The sequence below is a fragment of the Furipterus horrens genome, unplaced genomic scaffold (assembly GCF_987537825.1).
Source record: "Furipterus horrens unplaced genomic scaffold, mFurHor1.1.pri manual_scaffold_9, whole genome shotgun sequence".
Classification (NCBI taxonomy): Eukaryota; Metazoa; Chordata; class Mammalia; order Chiroptera; family Furipteridae; genus Furipterus; species Furipterus horrens.
In genome coordinates this window covers 21,452,903-21,476,502 of record NW_028327179.1, presented here as the reverse complement: position 1 = coordinate 21,476,502, position 23,600 = coordinate 21,452,903, and the positions used below count along the sequence as shown (strand labels likewise).

The 23,600-nt window shown below is 34.3% G+C and overlaps 1 protein-coding gene across 1 annotated transcript in view; it reads right to left on the bottom strand.

Moving 5' to 3' along the window:
- DGKB (diacylglycerol kinase beta) overlaps positions 1-23,600 on the bottom strand; it is a 583,788-nt gene that overhangs the window by 376,270 nt on the left and 183,918 nt on the right. Inside the window, exons 10-14 of the mRNA XM_090287823.1 lie at positions 22,195-22,312; positions 19,736-19,824; positions 19,538-19,654; positions 10,138-10,236; positions 6,065-6,067 (exon numbers count right to left, since the gene is read on the bottom strand). Coding sequence (XP_090143949.1) covers positions 6,065-6,067; positions 10,138-10,236; positions 19,538-19,654; positions 19,736-19,824; positions 22,195-22,312 — 426 coding nt within the window. The remainder of the gene's footprint in view (positions 1-6,064; positions 6,068-10,137; positions 10,237-19,537; positions 19,655-19,735; positions 19,825-22,194; positions 22,313-23,600) is intronic.

Here is a 23,600-nt window from a genome sequence, read left to right as displayed (position 1 = left end):
GAGTTAGATGTTCAAAATATAAAAAAGGGAGATTCCTTTTTGCCTATCATTACTATGATGACAATTATGAATTGATCTATAATGAATATTAATTAAATGACTATTAAGAAATGACATTGATGAAACATTTATTGAGCACTGCCAATGTGCTTTGTCCCACTCTTTAGAAAAAAAAGAAAATTGCAAAGGCACAAACCCAAAACTGCAAAGGTACATCACATAAAGAATTTCAAGAAAATTGATGGCTTCAGCAACTATGGTTAAAGGTTAAAGAGGTAAGTGGAAAAGAAGGGGGAAGCAGCTGAAATGATGTTAATAAAAACTAAAGCTCAGTGCAGCAAGTCACATCCTATCCAACTGTTCACACCTTTCCACCAGACTCTACACTTTGAAACTCTAAAACTAGTATGAGAAATCACGTTACAGAGAACTCAAAATTCAAATTTCAAAATCACAGAGGACACAAATATATCCCTCCCTTCATTAACTGGGTGATGTTTAGTTGGGAAGCAGTCATACGGTGCTGTTCAGAGGGATGTGACAGGACGGAAAGAGCCCCCTAATACTTGGACGGTGAGGAAGAAGTACATACGAAACTTCCAGACCCTAACAGACCTTTTAACATTGCTGAGTTGTAATGACTTGGATAAACACATATTCTAAGGAAAGATCTAATATACTCTTGCTATTTCAGGCTTAGTCACCGTACCTACAATGTATAGTTTAGTAGAATTCTTATCATTGTGGAAGTGTAAGCAATATCAGAACAGGAGAATTTATTATAGACATATGGTTCTTAGGCTGTTAAACATAGAGGTATGGAGATCGCTGCAGCAGCAACACCATAACTTGACCAAATTTAGAGTCACGACGAAGATAAAAGAGAATTAGAACTGGAACTATTTTAATTAAATCTAAAGAACATGCTTAAAATTTATACTTTCCAAATGGTTTTGTTTTTCTTTGAGCTAACAAGTATTGTTATTTATCTTCTTGGCATTCATAAAGATTCATTTTGGGTAATACAGGACATTATATACAGGGGTAAGTATTCCATGAGCTATACACCACAATTGGTCCAAAGGGCATGATTATAAACATATTCTTTATTTTATGTCATATCACTTACTGTCAATAAAAATTACTTTTATTTGCATATTTTAATAATATTATGGGTGTTTAAAAGTAAGATAAAATAATTACTTAAAGTTAATTTTTAAATATTTAATGAATAAATAATTTATTCTAAAACTACTTCTTGGTTTTAAAAAACAATCCAATCACTATGTTCCTGATTTGAAAATGTGTTTATACTTCTGAAAGAACTAAACTGTGACATCTGATTCAGGTAGAACAAAACAATCCAGTACAGGAAAATTGATGCTATGTGATATTGATTGGAGTAACCATGAGTAGTCACTCTTCATAAAGATGTTCACAACGATGTTATATATAATAAAAAATAAGCAATTGAAACATGCTAGATATAAATACTGTTTGAACTAAATTATGATATTGTCACATAATGAGATATTATGCAGCCAGTAATAGTGATATTCCATAGAATATGTAAATAAACATTTAATGATATTAGATTATGTTGAGTGAGCATGTGTACTCTGTGGCCATCACACACAAAATGAGCAAGTAGAGCAAAGAACGTGCACCAAATTTTGCATTAAGCTTGAACATTCTTCCATGGAAATTACTCAAATGATTCAGAAGGCTGCAGCTTTGGGCAACTGGTGATTGGCAGCTTCGTCACAACAATGCACCCGCTCATGTATCATGTCTCCTGCAGAGATTCTGGCAAAACACCAAGTCACCCAGGTGACTCAGTCCCCTTAAAGTCCAGATTTGGCACCCTGTGACTTCTGGCTTTTCCTAAAACTAAAATCACCTTTGAAAGGGAAGAGATTTCAGACCATCGATGAGATTCATAAAATTTGATGGGGCAGCTGATGGCGATTGGGAGAACTGTGTGGGGTCCCAAGGTGCTCACTTTGAAGGGGACTGAGGCGTCATTGTCCTGTGTACAATGTTTCTTGTATCTTGCATCTTCTTCAATAAATGTCTCTATTTTTTATATTATATGGGTGAATACCTTCTGGACAGGTTTTGTTTTGTTCAGATACCTATTAAAATCTTTTGACCATTTGAATTGGGTATTTGGTTGCTTATTATTGATTTATAGAAATTCATTTATACATTCAGGACGCGAGTCATTGCTCACCATTCTGTAACCATTTGAAGGAAACAAGTTGCCCACAGATCCACAGTTCATGTTAGGAACTTAAGTTTCTAGTATTCTATCCTTTGTGGTTTTCACTATCCTATGCTTATTTCTCATCGATTATCTACCATATTTCACCTCATTTCAAAACTTTTTAATGGGCTCTCTGGAATCTTTGCTTAAAATAAACAGAGTATTTTATTTTCTAAGTCTGCCACTTTCCCTATAACACTTCTGAAAAGAGGTTGATCATAATTTCGACCATTACTGGTCCTGCAGTTTTTATGAGAATCTCTTGGCTTTCCGTTAAAATCAACATCTCTCCAGACCCAAAGCAGAATCTCTTATCATTTGAGGTTCATGAAATCTAATTGTCTCCTACCTACCCTTACCCATTACTGCCATATAGTAAGCATTTGATCAAGACTCTATAATTATCCTGGGTCATTTTAAGAATGTACAATAAACTATCCTGAGTCCCTTGACTTCTAACATGTAGTGAATCTTCACTACACACAGTTGAGCGACCCAGATCCATGGCTACATATTGGACTTGACCATCCTCTGAAATAAGCTACTCTGTAATCATACTTTCATATTCCACTTTCTGCTGAAATCTTCTATCCTCATATTCTCACTCTGTTAATGGTTTTTAACTATTCCCATCACAATTCTATAATTACATTCTCATATATCCTTTGTTCTCTACTATAAATTTATTTCAAATCACATTGTTAGCAGAATTATCTTTCTAAAACACAAACCTGAGTGTGTACTCTCTTATTTATACTGGAAGCTCAATTCCTTGACAAAACAGGCCAAATTCTTCACAATCTCCCCAAGCCTCAGTCCCACTCATAACTCTTAATAAACATTTTGCAGTTTCAAGATCCCAACCGACTCTTTTGATGCTGAGACTATTTATATAGAGCTCACTTTGTATTTAACAGCTAAATACTTATTTATTCTCCAAGAATTAGCTCAGACATCATTTCTTCAACAAAGTTTTCATTTACTCCTTGTATTACCCACAGGGTGAATTAAAGTGGTTTATCCTCTATACCCCCTATCATACCAATAGAATCTGATTTTTGAAAAATAATAGAACTATTCTATTTCAACTTTTAGCTCCATTGACTTTAATTTTTTTATCCTTGCCTGAGGACAATTTTTCATTGCTTTCAGAGAAAGAAGGAGAAAGAGAGGGGGGGGGGGGAGACTGAGAGAAATAGAGAGGAAGAGAGAAGAGAGGGAGGGAGAGAGAGAGACACTCATTTGATGTGAGAGAGAAACATTGATTGATTACCTTCTTTTATTCTCCCCACTGGGGATCAAACCTGCAACCTAGGTATGTACATTGACTTTAACTAGCCAATTCCACCGATTTCTGTGACCTAACAAATTTATGTGCTATTAGAGCTAATTTTAAAGTACTAAATAAGATCATAGTTAAGAAAAATTTATGAATAGGATAGTAATAAAGTTATAGATTAGCACATGGAAGTAAATAACATTTATACCAGCATAATAGTCTAATGTGGGTATAAATTTAAATATAAGCCTTCTATAGATAGAAGATAAAACCATGACAGTAATAAGACTTTTAGGTCCAAAAGTCGGTTAACCATAATAAACAGCTACACAGATTTGTTAGGTAACAGAAGGCATCTTCAACGATATTTCATTGTTACAATAGTGTGTTTTCATGTGATTTAAAAAAAAAAACAGCATTAAATGCAGGTTAATGACATAATGGTGAGTACAAATTTAATTTAAGCAAATATGTATGGAACTAAAACAACTAAGAACAAGTCTGCCTGTATTGGGGTAAAATTTAGATCATAAAGAGTGAGTAGATTGCATGCTAGTCAGGCCATGTTCTATATGGAATTATTACAGGTTTTTGTATTGTCAAATTGGTTAGGACTGGACAGCTGAGATTTCTGAGTATGATCTACAAGAATCAAAAATGCCTTTTTAAATGAAGTCCATTAAAGAGAGAACATCTATTTTGACAATCAATTGGTAAGGGCGAGTGGTCTGTCACAGAATTTAAGTTGCTTATGAAGAGTCTAACTGAATACATTGGATTCACTTTATACTTGCTTGGAGGTGGGTTGCAGGAAGACCTTCAAGAAATTTACCTTTTATAAACAGTTTTGAATTTGCTTTCATTATAGCAGTCATTGGACAACAATTGTAAACATATTTGCTAGAAAATTTTTCCAAAGAAAGCATTGTAAGTACCTACACACATTAAAAAAATCATAAAAATCTTGGTAAAATCTCTTATACTACATTCATTTTAATCAATGTAGTTTTATGATAGCATCCTTAATATATGTTATATGCCAATTGCAACCCCAGAAAACAGTGATTATATCTGATGCATTGAATCGCTGATGACTATATTTTGATTTTAATTTCCACTATTGCACTATTTCCACTATTGCACTATTAAGAGCCATTGTCTATGGAAGGTGTTTGTAGTGTGTGCTTATCAAAGCTCATCATCAGTACAAGAAGGTGTTATAATAATTTCCACATCGGTGGAGCATACAACTATTGAATTATTCACTTATAGTTAATAACAAGTGTTGGGGAGAGATTAAAAGGCTGAGAAAAGTATTACAAAAATCCTGAAAATATATAAATAACACCGGAAAAGATGTTAGAAAATATCAGAAGACTGCTTGACCTTGTAGTGAATATCATTAAGAGGTCTCAACTAGAAATTAGGGATATATATTAAGTTTATATCATTCATCCAATAACCAATCTTTACCACAGAATCAAAGTAAAGGAGAACAAAAACCTCAATAAAAATAGATATCTTAAGTCTGTATTTTATATTTTCTAAAATGTAACAGATGTGATATTTATTGCCATTTTGCAATAACTGAGTCTGAACCTCACCTGCTTTTCTTAGAGAAATTGGACTTAAAATTTTTAAAGAAGATAATTGTTATTAAAGAATAAAAAACAAAACAAGCTATATTATTTGTGAATACTAATAATTTCCTTTAAATAAAAGATAAAAAATTACAGCAGTAATAAGGTAAGAATCATTCCTTGAATGTTGATGAGAGTAAAAGCTGAAAAGTCTCACAGTCTATAGTCAGAGCATATTAAGCAATTTTGTGGACAGAACAACTTTATTAATTTGTTTAACTTATTAGTATTTGAACAGCCAATGGGTTTATCATTCAGTGTGCTTATTTCATGACATGAAAGTAGCCTTTTATTTCTAATTATCCAGGCAAAAGAAACTTTAAAGCAAAGTATAGGCTGATTTATTAACATATACAAAATCGCAAAGGCTTTACAGAGCAGGTGTGCTTAGAGAATTACGAGAAGTTCAAATTATTCTTGATATCTAGTGTGTAAGATGTTATGTGAGGACTGGGTGGGTTGTTCTAGTGGGAGCCTTGTTTACCTGGCTGGAGAGTTTGGAATTCACTGAAAATATTATAAATATGTTAATATATGTAAGCAGAAAAATATTTTGTTGTCTTCTTGGAAATGGATCCATGAATCAGAATGGAGGATCCATGGAAAGGAGGCAATTTAGTAAACATGCTACAAAGACAATCCTGGGGAACAATTTCTGAGGGGGGCCTACGAGGCAGTTATAGTTGGGGGTGAAAGAAAAAAAATAAGAAGATTAAATAGGCTACCTAACAATTAAATTGATATTAAAGATGAAGCAGTATTTATAATGAGTCTTACATTTCTGGTGGAAAGTTGAGAAATTAAGATTCTACTAAGCATGAGACTGGTGAGCTCAGTGCAGAAGTTCTGCAGTGATACCTCGTGGGCCCCAATCCTGACTTGCTCCTTCATAGGCTATGACTCAGGAAATTTATATAACCTCTGTGTCTCTGTTTCCTCATATGTAAAATGAGAATAGTTACAATATTAATCTTATGATGTCACTGTGAGGATTAAATAAATTCATACATATCATTACCAATAAGCACACCTCCTTCATAATGTCAATTGTTAGCTCACTCTCATAACCTGACACTAATAACCTTTATTCCAACAGCCTTTGATGCAACTGCAATTTACAATGTATTGTTCCTCATGTCTATTACTCTTCTGTCCTAGTTCCCTCATCTCATTGCTTAAATTCCTTGGTCAGTGCTTATAATCATGGTCATGCATATACTCAACTCCCTAGTCTCCTTTTATCATGCCTGATGAAACACAGTCTTTTAAGGCTATGCTATGCTTATTCTGCTACTGGAGCTAGAAGGCAATTGGAGAAATATGACTGACTATGATGAGAAACATACTCATCTAAGCTTACTGGCCTTATTCTAAATTTATAATTATTAACAAGTGACTTCTCATTATTCCGTGTCTAGCAATGATCTTTCCTTGATCCATTAAGCTCCTGTTTTCCTAGCTGTTGCGTACCTTCTTCCCAGTTCTCAAACTTTTCATGGTCTTATACTACCCTTGCTCTCAGCAATGACCCAGTTCCTATCTCTCTGAGAAAATGGAAATGTCATATTTTTTTCCCATTATTGCTCCCTCAACACAGAAGTAGATTATTCATTTTTAATGTAAGTTAAAATCCCCTAATGGCTTCCAACTTCATTCTGAGTAAATCCTAATAATCTTACTATGGCCTAAATTTCTCTACAGAATATGAAAATCTTATGACACCTTTGACCTTCTCTTCCACTATTCTTTCCTCTGCTCACCTATGTCCTAATCTCCACGATGCCCATCAGATATGTCAGGTTTCTCTTACATCTGTGTCTTTCCTAGTCTTTCCTTGGAAGACCCACACTCTGTGAGATTCTCTCCCCAGAATGACTCTCTCACATTCCTCAACTCTTCACTCAACTAGCTTTGTGGGGAACTCTCTCTTGACCACCTCTTTTACCACAGCCCCAGCATTTCTTCTCTTCTTCTCCTGCTTTAATTTTGTTCTTTATGTTTAAAATATAACTAGTATTTTAATATAATTAGGTACTGAGTAATTACTTATTGCATTGTTCATTGTCTATTTCACCTTAATGGAATGACAACACCATGAAGACAAAGATTTTATTTAGTTTTCACTATTTTCCTCCTGTCTATAATACTATTTCTACCCTACCTATAATACTATCTATAATATTTAATAAATACTTGTTGAATGAATGAATGAATGTTTAGCATAGTAGCTGGCATAATATCTGTGCTCAGTAAATAAGTTATTCTGATTACATTAAGTAATAATAATAATATATTGGAAAGATAAAACAACATGTGTTTTAGCTTTCTTTATATGTTTGAGATTCAGAAGAGAACATTGAACTAAATATGAATATAAATAACTATAAATATAAATTAACAGGATAATGAAATCAACTAAACAAACAGGATCCCACTGGGAAGAAGTAAAGGTGGGAAGCAGTTAAGGGTGGAAAGCTGTGGCATGTGAGTGCAGAGCACAGGGATATTACCAACCTATGGCAGGTTGAAGTCATGAAGCCAGGGAAGATACTGAGAGGAAGAAATCAGAGAAACAGAAGAAGGACTGGGAGAGCATGGTATAATGGAAATCAATGAAAGGTGGAAGGTGAAGAAGGAGTGGGTCAATACTGCCTAATATTTCAGAGTAGGTCAGACCAAGAAAATGATAAAATAACAAATACTGAGATACATATCTTGATAAAAACTGCAATAAGATTTAGTGATTGAAAATAAATCTCCAGAATCAGAAGTGTCTAAAAAGGCAACAAAAGGGTTGTCAAGATTGACAGAAGAATATTCATATGACACATGTTCTTTGCCTTTGATTCTCTCAAAGAAAGAAAGAATAGAATAACAAAAAGAATCCATCTCACAATTGACCTTTATGTGACCGGAAGTTGATATAGGTGGCCCAAAGTAGTAGACCTCTGTCTCAACTCTGGCGCATAGAACTGACTAGAACTTACAAAGGAAACTGGAGGAGAGGATGAAATAACAGATTCGCTCTCAGAGTTAAAATCCGAGATTGAGAAGTAAAATTACTTCACTTTTATTAAAAAGGAAAATATGTAAAAATTCTGCAAGTTCTTTCTCTTTAAGAAAATACTGTAGATGCATAAAAATAACAGCAAAATTCATCTAAAATAAAAATGTTTTTCCATGACTCTCATTAATTTTAATTAATCTTATTTACTACAGGATGTCTAATAAATTTTAGATGAAGAAAGGAAAGTTAGAATTAGGTATTGCTAGCCTCAGCAATGTGGAGGTATTTTCCTTTGCTCTATATTTGTAGTTTGAGAAAATGAAGAGTTTTTAGTAATTTTTAAATAAGTACATTTAAAATGCAACCAGTATTTTACAGATAATTACAAAATGAACCATAAGTGGGTGCAAATTGAGTAATTTGATTAATTTCTAAGTTGACCTTTAGAAAACTATTTGTCTAACATTTCTTGGTTGTATTTTTATTATATCCAACTGAAGCCCCAGCTACTTAATTTTCATGTTGGTTTGAAAAATGAAAACTGCATTATGGATATAAAATAGTTTGTTTTATAAAATAACTGTTTCATTTTAGAAGCAATTTGGATTTTGAAATGTATTATGTCTTGTCTTTGAATATCTGCTTCTCTTTCTACCTTTGGTTCTCTTCAGATTTACCTTATCTTCCTCATGCATTTTTCAATTGTGTATTTAATGAATTAAGTACAGGTAACCCCCATACTAAAACAGTTTCTAGGTTCCTAACAAATGCCATGTTATGCAAATCCCTGTTATACTAAACAAAGAACTAGTACATAAAGGGGCATTAGGTTCCAAAAATTTTAAAAACACAGTATTACGTTTTTAAAATTAAGAGAAATATATTTATTAAAGCAATTTTCATCAAAAGTATTACATATTAATATGAATTAAGTAATATTTTCATCATCATCACTACTAAGCTCCATTAACCAAGTGCATTTTCTCTTTTATAAGATATCCTCATCCTCTGAACTTTCTTCAGCATTATCTGCATGTCTATGCTCTACTTTTTGCAAAAAACCTATTATCTTGGATTGCTTGCTTTTAGCTGAGAGATCTTTATAAATTTTGTTATACGGTGCTAAGCACTTTGGAAGTTCTCTCTTAAACTTTGTGCTCCTTTCAGTGCAAGGATCCTCATTTAAGAAATATAACGCTAACTGTTCAGCTAAGTCTAAGCTTTTCTTTGTGCTTTTTAGAGTAAACTATACAATGCACATGCTCAAATGAAAAATTTTAAATGAGTTATCTTTTGCTTTTAAAAGATTTTATCATGATCAGTATTGTACGGGGATTTCCCTAATTTCGTGTTTATGGGAGTTTTCCCCAATTCCCTAACCATGTTAAAGCGAAATTGTGTTATAAATGTACCATGTTATATAGGGGATACCTGTAATTATTTTTCTGATACTTTAATTTATTGTTCACTAATAAAAAATAAAATACTCCTAATGACAGTACATAGCTTTCTTCAAGGTATCCACATTCTAGGTAGCCTTTGACCTGGATGGGAAACCTCACCTTTGCAGATATACAATTTGCATCCCCAGCAAAACTGCCCGTAAGAATAAATTCATTATGCTGGGATGCTAGATCTATAAAACATGTAAAATGTAGAGGAGTCCTGCCTATACAATTTCTGGTAAGGCCAGCATGACTAAATGTTAAAACCTGAGTCAACTTTGGTTAGAACATACCTTATGGAATGTTTATTGTACCATGAAGGAAAAAAGGAAATACAGTGGGCAAAGGGGTCTGCTCTAAAGTAATGAGTTGTGTTATGCTATACAGTTCTGCCTTGATCAATGGACAATTAGCTCTGAAAGTATTTAGTGGTAAAGTCTACCAGGTTAGTCATAAAACCCCCAAATTTTATAGCAGCCGGATGAGAATGAAACACTCACCAGTACCACTGGACAGATTGTTGTGGGTGGTAAAATGTGGTCCTTCAATGGCCCGCAGTCACATTCAGGTTTTAGATGAGAAGCACATTTATTATGGAGCTAGGAAAGAAAAAAGAGGACACTATCAAATGTTGCATGACAAGAGCAAACATAGGACAGATTATAATTCAACTCAGATATAGAAAATACCTTAAAGGTACATAAAAATAATTACAAGAACAAACAGGATCATAAAGAGATTCATATTGCATTCGCCCTTATATATCTATCTTTTTTTTATATCTATCTTAAATAAACAATTTAGCAGCTTTTGTCACCCAGCCTATATATTTTCTAATTTTCAGAAATGTTTATAAAAAAGGTGTACTTTAGGTTTTATAGCAAAAAAAGCCTGATTTCTTTGACAAATACACATTTGTCCATGACAGTCCTTTCTTGGCATAATCTGAAAACCACTGTGCACTGTGGATTTTTTTTTTTTTTTTTGACCCTCCTGTTTTCTCAAAGTCATTCCAAAGTGCACAGCTCAGTATGGGGCATAATTGATCCCATCATTAGTTTTAACTTTGTAATTCAATATGTAAATGTAACCAGAGATTCATCTCAGTAGGAGCAGGATATAAATATAAGAAGATGATTATCATTATAAAAATGTATCTTTATATTGTATTTTTCAGCTCTACATTCATTTAGTGAATAACCATACAATGTGTTCTTTACTTTCCAAAATATATGAACCTAAGCCAATATTTTTATCAATGCTGGTCACAAGTTAAAATTGAGGTGCTTGAACATAGTATATTAAATAGTGGCTTTTTTTTTTAAGATTGAGGTGGTAATTTTTATTGGAATCATACAGATTTGCTAAAGTCACAGTTGTTTAAATGCATCTAGGGATTTCTCTCATTTCCACTCCATAACAATTCAATGTGAAATATTAAACTTTAGAAAAATTTTACATGTTAGTAAAATAACATCTTCTGAAAATTAAAAAAGGAACTACATCATTTTGCAGTTTTGAAAAAAAAGCCACCCCATTTAAATCATGGTTACATTAAACTTCACAACAAAGTTACTTATGTAATAGTTAATTAGCAACTAAGGATAGGGGTCTAGTGAGTATTGACTTATTGTTGGAGACAGAACTCTATTGAAGGAGTATTTTTGTTGTCCTTCATTCTAAAACACCTGTCACGCTAACCCCCTGCCTTGGAGTTAAGGCTACTTGTATTATAACTATACACATTAGATACATTATATGAAATAAAAATACTTTTACACGTTCATTCATGATTAGCAGTTCTTCTTGTCAGAGACCTGTAAACTCCTTATTTAAAAAGCAAACAGGGTTTAATCTAATCAGGGCCTGCTGATCTTTATCAAGAGGTGTTAGAGATAAAGATGCAGTTGAAGCCACATGAAAAACAAAACTAATTTTATGAACTCTCTAGCTTAACAAAACAAAATGCATATTTTCTTCAAATTAAATTAGTGACTGGTATAAATATGTTATTAACTTACTGAACTTAATCAATTTTCTTAGAATAAATCATGGCCCTGGAATTTTCGACTTAGAGATAATGGATTACCAAGTGTTGTGGGTTGAACTAGGTCCCTCAAAAGATACGTTGAAATCCTCACTCCTGGTACATATAAATGTGAACCTATTTGGAAATAAGATTTTTGTAAATGTATTCAGGTTCAGATGAAGTTACACTGGATTAGTTTAAGCCCTAATCCAATAACTGGTATCCTTGTAGAAAGAGAGAAATCTGGATACAGAGAGACAGACATGGAGGGAAGAAGGCCATGTGACAGGCAATGGACTTTGAAATTTGGTGATGAATGCAAGCCAAGGAATTCCAAGGATTGCCTTCAACCACCAAAACTGAAAAGAGAGAGGCAAGGAAGTACTTCACCCTACAGCCTTCAGAGGGGGCATGGTCCACTGACCTCCTGATATTGGATTTCTAGCCTCCAGAAGAAGGAGAAAATAAATTTCTATTGATCACACCATGTATTTTGTAGTATTTTGCTATGGTAGTCCTAGGAAATGAGTATACCAATCGGTGTGAAAATTGAACCAAAACCAAGGACACACTATGTGCCTTAAGGCTCTTCCATTCCATAGTATCACAGAGAAAAGGCCTCTGCTTTTCGATCCTGCACAACCTCTTAAAAACTCAGAATGCAGATTCTAAGAAGCCCCTATCAATAGCAAGATCTCAGATAAAAATTCTTGTGTATACAGGTTGAGAAAGTACTGATTTTAATCTTGACTGATGTTTGTAAAGCCGGCAGAACAGAGGGTCAGGGCACTCAGAATCTCTTGCCAGCACTGACCACAGATGACCAGTGTGAGGGCTGTCAGCCTCCTTCATGTCTCCATTCCATGTGTTTTTAACAGTCTGCAACCAAAATGGTCAGAAATGACAAGACTCTCTATACAATTACTTGAGGGTCACCACATGCAAGAAGAGATAACAAAAATAAAATAAACTTAGTAACATATTTTTGGCATCTAGATGACGTGGTCACACAGCTGATGGGCCCAACAGAGTGTTCGTGTGTAGAGAGTATCTCTTTATACTGTGGGCTGAAGGTTTCAGAGTAGAGATACTAGCAATTGGACCCATGAAATACTGATCTCTGTAGAACAAAATAAAACTAGCGTGGGGTTTTCCACTGACTGCCACGTGACTCATATCTGAGTTTTTTCTATGCAGCACAGAGTCAGAATCCTGCAGAAAATAAGCATGCAGCATGCTCTCTAAGGTCAGTAAGCATATCATCATCCAGGAAACACATGCCAATTCCCCTACCCAATAAGTCAATATTCACTAATAAAGTGCAAGGATAACTTACACTTTTATTAAGACTGGAATTGGCAGCTGCTACATATATTTGGGTGGCCCTCTACATCATGACATTGTGAGCAGAAGTGTCAAAGCTGAGGACCCCATGTTGGAACTATTGATCATTCTACACACTGTGAATCGCATTTGTATAGTAGGTCTAGGTTATGCACCTCATTGCTCAGAGACATACTTAAGGGAAAAATATAACACGTGAAAGCCAATGAGAAAATACTTATAGTTCCCAGGACTATTTAACAAGAGGAAAAGTGAACATACTTTTAGCTGTGAACTTACAACTGCTATAAAAAATAAAATCAATTTAAAAAAAAAAAACAGCAAATATCAACAAAATAGAAACCATATACTAGAATTTTGAAGCTCCCCCACCACAAAAAAATCTTAGGTTACTGAAAATATTCTGTTTCTTGATCACGGATGGTCATTTGTACAAAATTCTTTAAATTTTCCCTTAAGAGATATACATTTTTGCATGTATTTTTCAGTAATAACTTAAGAAGATAAAAAGTGAATATAATTAGAAATAAAAAGAAGTTGCTTCAACTTGTCACCTGACATTTTACAGACAAGGAAAACACATGTGAGTCCTTCTCGGTGTCAATAAGATACTGAAGACTGAGAATTTTCTTAAAGATAACTCAGACCGCAAACAAGCAAAATTGTAAATGCAAAGATTCTCATCAAGAACAGAAATGAACTACAGCAGTGATGAATCCTGCCTCTATAAAACTGCCAATGGAGCTCCAGAGAAAAGGAATTGTTATCTCTTTTAAATGTTGTATATGTTTAGTTATGTTTGCATTTTCTCAGAGTAAGACATAGAAATCCTCAGGTCATTATTTTATGTACAAAAATTCCCATTTATATTAAGAGAATAAGTCGCACATCTAAGAAACACAAAATATTGACCAGCTTTTCCTGGAAATGAACTAAACAGTTGGAAATAATCTCAGAGTCTATGGCAATTTCAAATACCACCTAATTTAGAGCCAGATCTATGTTTATTGGAGAAAGCTGTCTCAAGAAAAGAAAAAGTGTGTGTGTGTGTATTTACTTAATGGAGTTGAGAAAAGACTGGGGGTATTGTACTGAGAAAGAAGCAGTAGAATCCAAGGAGTAAATAGAAAAAAAAAATAGAAAACAAATATTTGTAAGAATTTTGAGGGGAAAATAAAGATAAAATAAGTCATTCTTCTGGGGGGGGGGGGACGGAACAATGTGACTTAAGTTAGAATTGGTTAATACAGTCTTATGTCTCTAACATTTTGCAATTTCAGGGTGCTGTATTACTTCCGGCATTTGCTAAAGCATAAACCTTTCTATTGGAAAGACAAGGAAAACCTTTAAACATTACCATTAGGAGCTTAATATTTTAATAAAAGTAGTAGCTCTACATGATACTAAAAGTAAGTAAATCATAGCCATAATATAGGCTTTCTTTTTTGTTGTTGTTAAACTGAAATAAAATGTCTCCCCCTCCTACTCTGGTGAATCCTGCTTGAGGAATGACATTTTACTACAACCAGGTGCAAATTACAACATGTTTTAAATAGAATGTGAAGGAAACACCCTCAAAGAAGAAATGAACAAGTATAAACAGTGGGATCTTAAGGATCAGGAAATGTAAGTAAGAGAAGAAATAGAGAACCAACAAGGACATTTAGCCTTGCTGATTGAATTATAAAGCATGGGAAAATGGTTGCCTCCAGGTTTGAATATAGTTTACACTGTTATACCTCTAATTTTTCTGTTTTATTTTCTTAACTGGTTAGGTTTGCTGAAGAAGGAAGCATGCAGTTCTAAGAACCTGTCTTTATAACTACAAGATGGGAAAATATTATATCAAGAAACCAGGTCCTGACTAAAAAAGAAGGGTAGTAAAATGAGTTTATGTCTTTACGAATTTATCTGAAATTATTGGTATATCTGATGCAGATCTTATATTGTAGGATTACAGGATTTCTTAAATAAATAAATTTAAGTCACACATGTATAACATATATTATCAGTTAGAAGGACAGTACACCAGACATTAAATTGAACCTACTGCGGACCTCCTGTAAAGTTAGTGCTTTATCAAGAACTGTGGGTGATTAGGAAATAATGTGTGTATTGGACCAGAACCGGATCAAACTGTAATCTCACGGTGCAGACATACAACCCCTAGAGAGCATCTCAGCCTTTCTTTCTGGTGTGGATGAAAAATACGGAAGGGCCCTGACCAGTGTGGCTCAGTTGGTTGGGCATCATCCCACAAAGTAAAAGATCACTGGTTTGATTCCTGGTCAAGGCACATGCTAGTTTATGCATCGCATTGCTTGGAGACATATGTAAGGGAAAAATATAACATGTGAAATCCAATGAGAAAATACTTATAGTTGGGTTTTGGGTTTGGTTCATTATTGGGGAGCATGCGAGAGGCAACCAATCAATGTTTCTCTCTCACATTGATATTTCTCTCCCTCTCTTACCCCCTTCCTTTCCCGATCTCTCAATAAACAAACAAACAAACAAATAAATAAATAAATAAATAATCTTTTTACAAAATACACAAGTTATTCAGAAAAAATAGTGGTGTCAAGGAAAATACAGAACTTTTATTTGGTTCTTGAGGTTTAGTAAAAATTAAAGCGGGAGTATAGTAAGCAAAAGAGCAGGCTGGGGTGGGGGAGAGCATGGCCTTCCCAAGAGAATGTAAGCAAATACATACAGCTGCACAGGAGGCCATGTAGAGAGGGGACTATTATATAAACCATGCACCCTAGGGTCTGATATTTGAAGAACTGAAAACCATGTCGGGAGAGGAGGAGGTGAGGGCTGCATTTAATATTACAGCACTCTTACGGGTTGCTGAATGTGGCATATGATAACAAACTAGTATTTTCGGAGGATGGTTCTGGAGGTGGATGGCAGCCTACATTATAGGAAAAGTACCTTCTGTTAGGGAGATAAGCCAGGAGATTCTGATCTAATCTAGTGAAGAGGTGCTAAGAGCTTGCACTTGGACTGTGAAGATGGAGAAAAAAACCTCAAATCTGAGATATTTTAAGGAGAAAATTTAAAGTCTCAGTGATAGGTTGACTATAATAGACAAAGGTGAAAGACAAGAATAAAATAAATTGACTTCTAACTCTATTGCCAGTGACTACGAGCATGATGATACATGTCTGATAGAAAAGAGAGTTGGAAGAGTTGCTATTGGTGAATTATAAATAACTCAACTTAGTCTAGGATTTAGTGAGATTCCGGACCACATGGTTCTGGATGTTTTTAGAACATAGAAGTGCTATTCTACCTTTGACTGGGAAATCACAGATCCCTCCAGGGGTGAAAGAGAAAAGTCAGGAGTAATATTCCTGGAGTGTCCTCTGAGAGCCAGGAGTTGGGTTTTATGGCCCCATATAATATTTCACCCAGGTTTCACTATGATAATAATAGTCAATTACTGAGCAGTTATTATGTACAAGGTTTTACCCTAAATACATTCTACTCATTTAATTATTATTAACAATCCTACAATATAGGTATCATTAACTCTATTTTACAAATTAGAAAACTGCTTAAAACCTTTTCATAGTTGGCCCAAGCATGCACGACTACCATCTTAGTTGTTGGAGAGAGACCATCTTAAGAATCTGCTCAGTCTGGCTTCCGAGACCCAAGCCATTTCAAAAGTAGTATATAAAAAAAGAATTAATAGCATTTGAAAACCCTGAAATGAAGTCCACTTTCATTCTCTTTGTGTCTCTCTGCAATCTATTCCTCCTGGACTTCATTTAGCTACTAGGACTTCTTAAAGCTTCACATGATGGTGCCACATCCCATCAATTGCACAACTTCTGTTAGCCCTTTGCTATAATAATAGCACTTTGGGGGAAGTAGAAGAGCAGAAGAAAGTAGATTCAGTTTGTTTAGAGGCAATCAGTAGTAATAGGTAAGCATCAGCCAAGAGCAACTCATCTATACTAATTTTTGCATTGTGATTAAAGAAGTAACTATAAATTATACTAAATACATAAATGGTCTGAGGTAAATTTTTGTATAAGCTAGGCACAAAATCAATATATTAATGAGTCGTTATGATTACTTAAATTAAAAAATATATATACACAGAGGCTAAAGTTACATTTGAGAAGGCTATACATTTTTTTAAAATATATGATAACTCTCTTTATTATTGTGCAAGTCTTCTTTAATGAACCAAATACCCATGGGACCCCTGGACATCAAGGATTACAGTAAATAAGCTTGAACTAGGCTGGGAGCCTCAGGACTTGAGACAGCTTAGTAAGAGGGCAACCATTTCTTTTCTGACTCCGTCTTTTATTCCAGTGTTCATGGGGGGCTAGTTTTCTGAGTAGAACTTGGGGATATAAGGACGTTAGCTATTTATACTGTGTTTTCCTGTAATAAACAATGGAATTATCATCCTGTCTGTACACATGGATCTTTAGTTAAGAATAATATGTAAGGCTCTGTTGTCTGAACTGATTTAAACATTAAAAAATGTATAGATTTTGTAAAATATATAATTTATTCTGAAGTAGAACACTCATTCTTTTAAAAGGAAGGGCCTAATATCTTGCAAGGCTAGGGCCAGGATCAGGACCGAATATAAATGTATACCTGGTGAATGGTTGAGCTAGAAATGTAAATCTTGGAGTCAGAGATTCAAGAAACTATTAACACAAAAGAAAGAAAATGAGAAAAAACAAAATGGAATATAATACAAAAATAATTTCAAAATGCTGTATCAGCAAGAGACAACTAGCAATGGTAACTTTGAGGAGAATAATTCCCATAGAAGAGACAGAATGGAGCATGTATAATACTTTGTAATGATTAAATGGGGAAAGTAGGAGAGAAGTCAAATAGAAAAAAATTCTAAAAGCTAAAAGTTTTTATATTTGGAGAGGCACCAGGGAATATTTTTAGAGTTTTCAAGCTGAGAACACATTTAAAACACATTGATTTTTTTCAAGAAATGAAAAAGTAAAGAAAAACAATAAAGTTAAGACATTACATTTGAAATTTATGTAGAATGAGAAAATAATTAAAAACACAATAAATAAATTGATATTCTCCAATTTCAGTTTATGCTGAAAATATAATGAGTGAAAAATGCACTATCCAGGAAAAGTAAGAGGAGCTGGCTCCTATAATATTTGAAATAAAATTATATATTTATCAATGTGTAGCAAAAGATTGACTATATTTAATGTGCATTAGTTTTTTTAAATAAAATAGTTGTGGTTTTCTTAAAACTGAGAACTTATTACGTTTAAGTAATCCATATGTGTAATTTAAATCATTGTTAGACAATTTATTATAATTAAACACTTCAAAAGTAAATCTTTTTCATAATTGAAGGAATTTCAAATGTAAATACAATTTAATAGCTGAAAATAACGAATAAAATGTGTTTACTTACATTTATTTTTGAAATGCAAGTCACAGTTTATTTTTCTCATTATCTTGTGTGTATGTCTGTGAACTTGGGGGTTTGGAGGGACTGAAGGACACTACAGAGAAACTCATTGCTTAACTTTAACAGTGCTCTCTACTGTTTTATTCCCACAAAAGCAAAAACAATTTGTCTTATAACAGGAGTTAAACACTAGCTAGAAAAACCAATTGAGAAAGAAACAGCAACAAAAAAACCCAGTACTTAAATGATTACTATGTTGTCAAAAATAGCTATTCTTGAAAATGTAGATTCTAATTCCTCTCCAGAAATTAAACATGAAACACTAGAGGTCTTATCTAACCATGGTATTTATTCCAGAGCTTATTTGATGTCGGCTTTCAAAATCATGAAAACCAGGTGCAGTCCTAAAGTTTCCCAGGAAAGACCAATTTGCCTCTTCTTTTTCAAGTGTCAATACCATGAATGAGTTTAGCTCTATATTTCTTATCCCTCAGTTTATGATTGAACTGGAGGGACAACATAACAACATGTAAAGAAGGGACAAGTGAGTTCATTGAAGCCTCAAGAACTAAATGTAAACCTACTTGTTTCTCTACATAGCCATGTGGTCAAGGTCAATTTGCTTAGCTTTCTTTGGTCTTAGTATCGTTACTATATAATTAAATCTTTGCCTTGTTCATTTTTCTACCCTTTTCAAGCTGAGAAAGTCTGTGATTAAAATGAATTTACATCTGTAAAACAGAAAACACTACCAAAATAGGAATGTGGAGTACACAGAGAGATGAACCCCATTCAATCAGCATCCCTGCTCATTGCCCACACCTCGCTGTGGTTTCTGATTACCTTCCTGGTACCTCCAAAGGCTCCACGGAGCACAATTTGAAAATTGTATGATGGTATCACATCTAAAATTGTCACTAGCTCTAAAATTTTGGATTCTATGACTTCAACCTCTATCCCTTTGAAAGCCAGATGAAATAAGAAACTTCCATGGTTTTATGCTTAGTCTCAATTCAGGGTGATCTTGCAGGGAAGGACACTAAAAGAGTAGGAGACATACAGCCTTCAAAGAGATTTGTTTTTCAATGTTACTCACTGTGATGTGACACCAGACACAATGCAGTCCTGTGAGGCCCTGGTAGCATTTGACGGTTTTATGGCACTTATCACACTTGGTCGGGCAATTGCCTTCCACCCAGTAATGGTGCATGACCTAGAGCAGAACAGAGTATGGTGGTAAGAGGAGGCATCCATAAAGGCCACCCTCAGAAAGCCAGCACTGCCACGCACTTACATCAGTGTTCTTTTTGGACTTCACGTAGGTCTTGATGCAAGAAGGGGGCGCTCTGGCTACACAGCGCTCGTGCACTGTGTATTTACAAACTGTAAGGAAACATGTACACAGATTCAGAGCTAGTTCTGGTCCTGATTGAAGTTTTATGGAGAAAGAATGACATTAACAGAATCTCATTTCGTGCCCACTGCTCCCTAATCAATCCAATCAACCACATCAAGAAAAAGTCTAAGCCGACTGTTTTTACCATGGAATACAAAAGACCAATTAGCACAGGAAATATTATGCATGTGAAAAACCAAGACGCCTCTGTCATGGCATAGCAGGAAATGCTTAATTAAATCAGACCTCCCACAAATTTTTCACAATAACTTCCAGATGACAAAAATATTAAAGACAAATTGATGACTGCCAAATGGCTTGGTGTCATTTTCTAGAAAAAGAGATCTCTATTTTATGAAGTATAGGCATGAGAGCAGCTGGTGAGCATGGGAATAAAAGCCCATGAGTTTATGCTATTTTGTCTATTGATTCATCTAAACCTTAAATGACTGATTAGTCTATTTCCAGAGAATAGATATCATCATACATGCCAGGCCTTTAGTAACAGTTCATCCCTCATTTGTCATCATGGCACATGTTTGTCAGAAAGGAACAACTTTTACTAGGCAACATGTGATATATCCATATACACAAATGCAAATTTTATATTTATATGCAATATGTATCTGTAGGCTGCCGACTACGACTACGACATACATACATATATGTGTGTGTATGCATATAAATTGTGACATAAAACTGAGACATATTTCATTGGCATCTTCAAATTATTTCATGGCTTGATTTTTAAAATGACTTAGGGTCATATGCAGATGTCTTTAAATAAAAGAACAAGATTAAGAGTTCTAAATGCATAAATATATCCAAAAAAATTAAGTTAAAACAACCATGTAGAACTCTTAAACAAACAAAAACTAAACCACTGCATAAAGTTAGAATGAAAAATACTAAGTCCGCATGATACTTACATAGTAAAATGTTTCCATATTATCCACACCTGCGATTTCCTTTTACAACATTAAGAAAGAAAACATACCTTTTCTTCTCTTCCATATTGACAATAACATTAAGGGCACTGCATTTGCCACACTAGTCACTTCCAATTTGTGAGCAAACATTCTCACTGTCTATATGACATCTCACATTTTAGAGAGTTATTATGTTTCTTATGCTCCCATCAATAAAATCTAGCATGTAAAATTATTTTCCTTAAACATACTAGAATTTTAAAAACAAAGTACTTCCCCTGTACATGGAGAATGTTCTAGTGTAACTAGCTCTTCAGATGAAACCAGCAGAAATTGCTCTCTCAAGTCCACACTGGAAAATATTGTGTAACTTTATTAAAATCCTTAAATAAGACATCACTTAAACATGTCACTGAAACATGGTGGTTAATGTCAATTAATACATCTGAGAGGAAATCACTTCCCAAATATACTACCAAAGAAGTGGCTACCTAAAAACAGTATCTGGAAATGACACATTGTGTGCAGGCTAAATAAGAAATTAATTTAATATAAACATACAAAAACAGGATGTGTTTGATAAACCTGACAGTTTCATAGCAGAAAGGGGTATGAGACGGGAAAATTGCTGGACAAGACAACCTCACACTTTAGTGAGGAGGGCATGATATACCCTCTGTTTCACCAGGGATGCCAGGGGATGGAACAGTTTCTCAGGCATATCTAGTGTAGATTTAAAAACACGTATGTGACTTATAAATAATTGTAAAGTACACTATTAGAAAATTCTACTGAGCAGTACTCACTTAATAGAATACAATGAGAAGTGAGAAGATGAATGTACTGAAGTGGAAATGATGGCCGCAACTGCTGACCTGGCGAGTCTTTGGGTTCCAACACCCATTCATCACATAGGATGAGTTTCTTCATAATAGCATTAAAAATAATGTGCCCAAGGTATTAGTTTGTGTTTCTTGTGATTTGAATGCAAAATAACAGTCAATTAATTTAACTGTTTTCTAAAAGACCTGAGGAACTGACTCATTATAAGAAGTCAATATGAATAAAGTAGCTAACTTAGAAAGGGAGAAAAAAAAGAGAAATATGAGTTAGATATAAATAAGAGACTAGTAATTTTTATAATCGTCTCCGCAGTAATGGGAACAATGATAAATTACACTACAGTGGAAAGAAAATGGCTAATGGATTGGAAAACGTCCTGAGCTCTTTCCTAAGTGAGGGTTTTCCAAAACTGAAGAAAGTTAAAATGAGAGTGACCTCATTGTTCAGAAACGTACCACAGGGAAGTATAAATCACAGCTACAGGGATGGTGAGGATCATGCCTAGCTCTCCATCCTTCGACAAACAGAAACATCAGCCTCTCCTCACTGGAGGCGCTCACGTCCTGGCGGAACACACATACTCACAGGAGCAGCAGAGGCCCTGCTTCCCCACCCCGATCAGCATGTTCAGGCAGAGATTGCAGTAGGCAGGTTTGTTAAAGTGCTTGAGTCTCCACACATGCTGTCCGTCGTCCTTCACGTTCTGCACGGGACGTAAGAGAAACAGATTGCACTTAATGAAATAAACAGTGGAATATGTAAGTGCCAATAAAATCCAGAGCTGGACTGAAGCATTTGAAGACAATCTGTTATTTCATCCCTGAATTTCTCCCGGGTCGCCACAGAGTCTAGAAAAACACATGTGCTCTTAGCGGAGCGAGATCCTGCTAACAAATGTCAGAGGCTAGAGCAATCCACAAATTCTTGTCCAATCTCAGTTCAGCAGCACGTCCCGAACCATCACAACGACCTGCCAAACTGAGGGAAGTGTCTGCCTCGACTTTGAATGCTTTATCCCTAAGCACAATTCCATAAACAAATAAACGAATAAAGGAAGAGAAAATGAGTGGAAGAGCCTTACAAATGAAAACCTCGAAAGAAAACGTTAACCCTTGCTTAGTAGTCAGAATATACAAGTTTTAGGATGGTGGTTATGTCTTACAAGAATGCTGAAGGTGGGATAAGTAGGAATAACACTAAAAGGTCAGTTATTGGTGATATTCTAAGGCAGTTGGGAATTGCCTATATGCTAAAGTTTATATTAATACATTTTTATAGGTCTCAAATAGTAAATTTTAAAGAAGACTTTTCTAAAGACCTAAATTACATAATCATTTTTTTCTCATTTTTTTGTAAGATTAAATAGTTTTAATCTGATAAAAGGCAGTAAAAATATTAAAATTGTCTTACCATATTTATTTGTAACGATCATTACAGTTACTTGCCACAATAAAACATTGTTTAAATTGATTCACATTTTAGCAAAACCACTGTAATTATTATTTATTCTTCTAAGTAAAACTGTATATAATGTCATAACAGTGGCTTCACTAATAAGTATTTAATTACATCTTCATTGTTCAAGATTAAAGTAAAATGACATAATGATACTTATGAATGTCCTGAACTCCTTATGAGAAGTTTAAATGTATTAAATGAAGTTATTACAATATTATTAATTTTATTACCATGATTTTCACATTAACATCTAGTCCTTATATATCATCCACCAAATTGCATCAAATTCAATTAATTTTAGACATCATTTATTGGTTTTCTATCAAAACCATTATAGGTAATAATTAGCCAAGTTGTCATTTATCTTAGAATACATTCACCCAATAAGTTTTTGAGCACCTACTATGTGCTGGGTCACACTGTAATACTAACTCTTCAGTAGTGAAACAATATAAAGGTGTCCAGATCATCTTGTTTCTCTTGATTAAAAACATATTAATAATGTTTTCTAACCACCTTTTCTTATTCTCAGC